Source organism: Egretta garzetta, unplaced genomic scaffold (genome assembly GCF_000687185.1).
Source record: "Egretta garzetta isolate BGI_Z169 unplaced genomic scaffold, ASM68718v1 scaffold215, whole genome shotgun sequence".
NCBI classification, from domain to species: Eukaryota; Metazoa; Chordata; class Aves; order Pelecaniformes; family Ardeidae; genus Egretta; species Egretta garzetta.
The window spans coordinates 1,624,255-1,631,350 of NW_009259719.1; the positions used below are offsets into that span (position 1 = coordinate 1,624,255).

The window sequence follows — 7,096 nt, forward strand, 5'->3', positions numbered from 1 at the left end:
CCTCGCTAGGCTTCCTCCTCCCCTCCCACACCGAGCGCTGTGCCCATCCTCCTCACCTTCGTTTTGAATGGAGGACCAAAGCACCCCTTAAACTTCCACTGAGACCCCGTCTGGGGGGGGTCAAAATTATGGGAGGAAGAAAACCAAAACACACGTTACCACACATAAAATAAGATGGGAAGGCACGAAGCTTATCTCCTGCCTCCAAGATTGGGCAACCACCCAGATGTTGTCTGTCACGGAGGATCCACAGGCTGAGGAGCTCCCAAGGATCCCAGGCAATTTCTCCTCAGCAGCATTGAGACAAAGCAGCCCCCAACACAGCCGAGCGAGGGCATCCCCCTCACCCCACCAGCAATCCCTTCACCTTCACACACACTGTTTCTCTGTAGTTCTCAAGGGAGCTGACCACCCCGAGTTGTCAGCTGATGTTTCCCTGGCAATTAAAACCAAAACTACAGTCTATGACTTCTAGTCAATTTTACAGCAGCAGCTCCACAGGCAGAATTAACCTCTCCGCTCCTCTCGGCCACCCTCTTCCAGCAAAACCTACTGACTGTGCAGTCACCCGCCATGACAGACACACGGGGGGCCCTGGTAGGTCAGGCCATCGCAGATACAGTCCCCGTCACCAGGCGCAGGCAATCCACAGCCTGCACCAAAGGAAAGAGAAGGAAGATCTGTAACACACAACCACCAGGCCAAGAAACAGCAGCTTTGAAGGCTCTTTTCCAAACAAACTTTCTACATTCCCAGAAATAGGGGTCACATGATGACCTAGACGATTTCGTGCATTTGCAATGAGAATTAACAAAGCCTTGGTATCAATACACTACTCCTCTACTTTTTAGTAGGGTGTCAGAGCAGTTTTAACTGATTAATGCTTATTCTTTGCTGCAGTTAATGTGGCAACCACAGCTCTGACTCAGCAGTGGGACTCTGGCCAGCTTTAAGGCAGTATCTACGGCTGTCTGCCCCCCAAGATATCCAGGCCTCTTCTATAGAGTGTTCCTGGAAGCGGGGAATGTTTTTGTTATTTGTGCAATACCTTCTACGCTGGGGACTTGGCCCATTGGTTGCGTTCTCAAGACAAGGGCGCTGCATCACGGTACCATCAGCTGTTTGCACTGCAGTACAGAGACACTGCACACATCCAGCGCAAGAGCAAAGGTCTGGCTGACGTCAAACCATGATCCCTCCTAGAACGCTCTCACCAGCCTCTTGTTTATTTCTCATCTGCCACCCACTCACTTCATTTGATGGTGCCCAGTTTTCCTACTGAAAAAGCCTGTGAGCAGTCATTCCTTATTCGCCTCCTCTGTCCTCTCAGGGTTTCACAGACCTGCAGCATTGCTCTTCCAGGCCAGCGAGTTCTCAACCACATAACTACTCCTCCAGAAGTCTTCCCATAACTGATTATTCCTATCATCCTTCCTTAGGCCTTCTTCAGGTTTAACTCCAGCCAGGTGGCAGGCAGCATTCTGCAAAGATCCAGGAGGGAGAACAGGCAAAGACAAACAGAACTGCACATCACACCTACAGCCATGCCTTCCTGTGGTCTCCAAGAGCCTAAGGATGCCCACCAGGGCCCACTACCTGTGGGACACTGATGTGGAAGCAGCCACAATACTGGTGGAGGAGCTGTACAGCAACTTAAACAGCTCTCCACCTATGCAGGAGTAGACAATGCCATCAAAGTTAACTCCAGCAGTAGCATCTCCTAGGGCAATCCCCAGAGTTTTCCACAGGGAGCCTGGAAAGAGCCCCAGAAGGTTTTATTGCACAGGGGCATGACCCAATCCCAAGATAGAGAAGAAGCTCACCCCACTTCCCCAGCCTGTACCCAAAGAGAACCCAACGGGTGCTGATTGCTCCCAGCATGCTTTGCTGTTACTCAGCAGCTATCATGTCCTCCCTGCAGCCAGAAAATTAGTCCTGACACACAGGGTTCATCTCAAAGCCCACAACAAGAGAGAAGCAAGAGTCAGTTTCAAGCTCCACATAAGCCTTTACCCAAGCAACAGAGAAAGATACCTTACTGCAAAAGACCCCTGGTGCTAGACATTCCCGGGAACAGCAAGATCTAGTTAGAGAGAAGAGGCAAAGGCTTCACCCACAAGTATTTAGGCCTGGAGACCACTCTCCGCAGTCATCTGCTGTCCTAGTAATAGCTTTCCAACAAGGAAAAAAAAAAATCCATCTCTGGCAAAAGGACATCATGTTGTTCCATTATTATCTGCCATATTTATTCAGGGATTTTTAAAAAATCTGAAAGTTATTTTTTCTCCATAATATGGATCATTTGGGAAAGAAAGTATGACCATTTATGCCAAACTTAATTTTATTTCTTTATTTTACAAAGAAAAATATACATTTATTCTATATTTTCGCTCTTTTTACCCTCCCCCCCCCCAAGCATAACACACTTCTGCTCAAGGACCATTTTGAATATGGCCCAAAGCATTATATATACATAAAAATACAGCAGGAGGAAGGTCAGCCCATGACCTAGCGCAGAAGCTCCTCAGCAGCAGAACGTGGGACACTCCAGAAATAGTGGAGTCCTGCCAGCAAAGGACAGGATGGACATGTTGACCACCTGCAACAGGTGATCCTTCAGCACTGAATTCAGCTGATAAAAAGGCAAAATCATAACCTGCTCTTCACATCACCAAGGAGGGCAGGTAAGTCCCCTTGGTCAGGGTGTTGAGAGTCAGTAAATACTCCTTGGGATGGAAAAGCAGCTGTGCCTTTATTTCTCAACTGCTTTAGGACCTTCACATCTCTTGGCTCTGTCCAACGCTCACCAACTCCAGGGAAACTTTGCAGGTTTCCCCATGCTGTCTAACAGCGGCTCAGGATCAGTGTTGTAAGCAGCACTAGGAGCAGCAGCAGGGCAATTCGGGCACTGCATCCTCCATCCCCTTTAGAGTAAGCAAGCAAGCATGGCTCAGGCTGATTCACAGCAAGCAACGGGAGGAGCACAGAACACTTCTCTAATGTGGCAAGGGGTGACATGGCCAGTGGCTTGTCCAGCCCTTACACAGTCATTGCACGGAGGGGAACCACAAAAGGCTGTTGACCTACATGAGACAATTTGGCTCTCACACATAGACAAACAGAAGCCTTTTTTCCTCAAAAGTAAATGTAAAAAAAAAAAACCAACCCAAAACAAAAAAAAGGGGGGGGGGATGTTTGTTTTCAAGGTGCCAGTGCTACTTAGAGGCCTGCAGGGCAGAGTCCACAGGCAGAACAGAAAGGCTGCATTGCTCATTAACAAAAAAAGATAAGCAAAGGTCCTGCATAGTTTTGGCAATCAATGTGAACTTCGTGTTCTTACCCAAACTTTCCTTCCCTGTGGTGGGAACACCTGGTAGCAAATGCTCTCCCCTACCTGTTCATGATCCAAACTAACACCTCCAAGCTGCAACCCTGCATGACAATTTCCCAGAAACTCTTAACTCCATATTCTTCAGGAAGATCAGTGAGTTGGGGCAAGTGATTCACAGTCCCCAAACATTTCAAATTCCCTCTTTCTACTCTAATCTCTAATTGAAAGTGGCTATTGCTTATAGCAGATCTCCACCTACCTGGAGGACTCAGGTAGGAAGGCACCCCCAAAGCTAGAGGAATACACCTCCTTTATCCTATCCAGAAACCAGCCTGATGCAGCCTTTCAGCTGAACAGTCTGGAGCAGATGTCTTAAAACTGCATGCCAGACAGCTCAGACAAAAGTAGTCCCTTTTCCAGCACAGAAGAGGTTAATAAGAAGTTCCAGATAGTCTTTAAGTGAACCGCACTCCACACACACATAACTATTTTCAACATATCGAGCCATTAAACCTATTCAGACCAGCAGAAGTCTGGGGATCTGAACTGCAACACAAGAGATGGACACTGCCAGAGACACACATCTATGTCCCGCTTGCCTCCCAACTTGGAACACCAGCCAGCTTGATTCTAGCACGCCTATGGTGTTTGAGAGTATCCAGTCACTAAATACTGACAACTCAGACTGATCATGGGCTTCTGCTCTGCCTCAAGCACCTGAACATCTCTGGAGCCTTCATCTGCAGAGTCAGCTTCCTCCTTTGCAGCACTCTCCAAGACCCTGCCACAGCCACAAAGCAGGGTGCAGATGGAAAATGCACCTACCTCACAGGTTTTATTCTCAAAACTCAGCCCTGATTCAGTGTTGTTACTTAGATTTTCCTGTGAGCTCAGATGCACAGCAGTATAGCCTCCACAGACTGTTTCACAGCTACTTTAGCTCAGCTGGACAGCAGCACTGTCCGTCCTTCTGCCTCCCCATTGTTCAGTCAGTTCACGTCCATGCTGCTAACTGCTAGACTCTCCAAATGGTCCCAGGGTACAAAGAACAGTTCATTCCTCTTCATATCTCTCTCCTCCTTCCCACACACTCAGAACACTCCTTTTAACCCCTAGCAACTGCAATTCATTAGTTTCATCAGTATTAGCTGAAACCAGAGATGAGCCCAGCTGACCAGCTTCCCTCTTCAGACACTGCTATTGCCACCCGTGCCGTTGCAATATGACAACACCCAGGCAATCGTGCTGCCTGAAAAAAGCCCAGGAAGACCACCTTTGGTTTCAAACATCAAACTCTTTCTATATATGAACAATACAGCAGTCAAATCAACACCTTCATCCCTAAATGCCATTCTCATAATTGGCAGACAAGTGCTTTCAGTCATTGAAAAGGAAGAGGTGCCAGTCAAGCCCATCTTCTAGGTCACATTCACATCTAGAACACAGAGTTATCAGGAAGGTTCAGTGTTTATAGGTTTATGAACAAAACTGTTCTACATTGTTCTCAGGTAGTGACAGAAAATGTTCTTTCCAACAGGATTTGGGCTGCCAACTTGGTTCCACAATAGGTTTCAGAAATCCTAAGGAAGAGAAGAAAGCCACGGCAGACAGCCAAGGACAGATTTCCAATGGACATCCTAACAGCTGTGGTATCAGGGAGTTTGGAGGGAAAAGAATGAGGCGTTGTGTGAAACAGGTAGCCCTGCTTTAGGCATTGATGGCTTTCCAGCGGTCACTGTCTGTGCTGTTGATGCTGCCCACATGGTATGGCATAGAGGCCACATCGTCCAGGTAGGCTGTGGTGTCAATCTGAGTGCTCGAGTAGAACCCAGAATCCATTCCTTCCTTCTTGGCAACAGCATAAGGGTGGGGTAGGTGTACATCCACATCCTCAGGTTCATCCACCTGACATTTGTATGAGAAGAGGATCTTCGGTTCAGATCTGGAGCGATTAAAGATTTAAAATACATGTTTAAGTAATGTAGTTTCACAGCCACTTATCCTTAACTGAAACTCAGCAGCACTAAGAAATTGTGTATTCGGACCCTAAGAACTCTTCACACTAGCTTTCAGTCCTGAAATATACCTAGCAGAGCAGCTGCCATGAAGTAATGCTAAACGTAGCTTTGGACTGAGTCACCTAAAAGAAACAAAAATGGCAGAATACCAACTCTAGTGTGGGAAAGGCGTTCTCATCTTGGGGAGTTCTGAATTACTGAGGGCAAAGGCATCCAAGCACCACTGGACTCCACGGCAGCCTAGTCACTGCCACCAAGAGAACCAGAGTCCACCTCAAGTTCCATCTGTGCGCATTGGGAAAAACAAAATACAAATACTTGTGGATCAGCAGTTTCCATCTCTAACTCCAGACACTGTTCCCTTCTGATTTCAGAAGGCAGCAGAGGCACATTTTGATATTTTGGGAGGACTTTATGTTCTCAGTTATTTTAAAGCCTGCTGTTTCTTGCTTATGGACTGTAAAAGCTAAAGCCTGCACTAAAACACTCAGATTTTCCTTCCAAGGTGCATCTCCTCTCAGTAGCCACACGGTGGCAACCCCGACCCAGGAATCACACTCCTGAGTGCTTTCAACAGTAACTCGGGCCCACAGTAGAGTCCTCTGACAAATTGCTACCTACCCCCTAGATCCTTTCTACAAAGCTATCCCAAAACCCACCCAGGAGACCATTTAACCTTCTGGGACTCAATCTCTCACTAACCATTTAGTTAACAACTTCAGCGGAAAAACTTTGTACTAAACAGGATGCAGACACCGAAGAAATGATCCTCATTAATGTTTGAGAGGAATATAGCCATCAGTGCTACTTTGCATACAAAGGAGTCTTGGATAGAAGTGAGCAGCCCTGGGTCACACAAGAAGAACATCAAGGCCAGAAATGAGAAACTGGTTCCCTAAATGGCCTTCTAGTCGCTGCCTTTGTTCTACAGATGGGGAGAACTTGAGTGCAAAACAATTAAATGATAATATATACCCTCTAAACTCCTGCTCCTGGCTACTCACCCGAAGAAGCCCTTCAGGGATGCCACATAGATGAGAGGTGCAAAGAAGCTGAAGTAAAGGAACGTGGTAGCATCAACACAGCTGTCAACAGCAAAAGCGAACATGAAAGAATTTAGCACTCGAGCACAATACAGCTGGATAACACCAGACACATCCCCCCAGAATGATCCAATTTCCCTCCAGAGTGTCCAAGCAGAGGACAAGAAAAGTCTTGTGCTAAACAAATTCAGATCGATGCAAAGTAACAGACATTGCCATTAACAGATGTCCCTGCTCCTAGACACTCAGCGGGAAACATGCCAAGACCCAAGGTCTGACCAAGAGCACAGTCTCAGTCAATTTTGACTCACAGAAGTCACACTGATCCCTGCAGAATGAGACTCCTGATACAAGTAAGGGTATCTCCATGCTATTCCTAGAAAACAGACTATTTCCTCCCTTACTACCTATGAAACATGAGCCAATGGCCAGGCATCTGTGGACTCAAACTATTACTCTCGCTCTCCACCTCAGGACCACTGCAGAGGATGCAGCTCCACAGACCTCTCCACTGTGAGTTTCCTGACCAGACGTCTTCTGGCACAAAACAGAACCAACAGCTTTATTCCTTTTTAGGAACACAGCACAACTTTGTTTTCTTTGGAGAGGCAGTGTCAAAGGACACTCACATGCCACATGAGAACCTGGGCTGCAGACCTCGTCCCCCAGCATACATACCACAGTCCTTCTATGATATCCACACA

The 7,096-nt window shown here is 47.1% G+C and overlaps 1 protein-coding gene across 3 annotated transcripts in view; it reads right to left on the reverse strand.

The window, feature by feature from the left end:
- Window positions 1-2,393: 2,393 nt before the first annotated feature.
- The window catches only part of TPRA1 (transmembrane protein adipocyte associated 1), a 17,901-nt gene continuing 13,198 nt past the window's right edge, over window positions 2,394-7,096 (reverse strand). For 2 of the 3 annotated variants that reach the window (XM_035894822.1, XM_009639310.2), the window contains exons 9-11: window positions 7,071-7,096; window positions 6,354-6,434; window positions 2,394-5,273 (exon numbers count right to left, since the gene is read on the reverse strand). The exon at window positions 7,071-7,096 is cut by the window's right edge and continues 59 nt beyond it. In XM_035894822.1, coding sequence (XP_035750715.1) covers window positions 5,039-5,273; window positions 6,354-6,434; window positions 7,071-7,096 — 342 coding nt within the window. In that variant the 3' untranslated portion in view covers window positions 2,394-5,038. The remainder of the gene's footprint in view (window positions 5,274-6,353; window positions 6,435-7,070) is intronic. The other variant, XM_035894823.1, reaches the window with a different exon arrangement.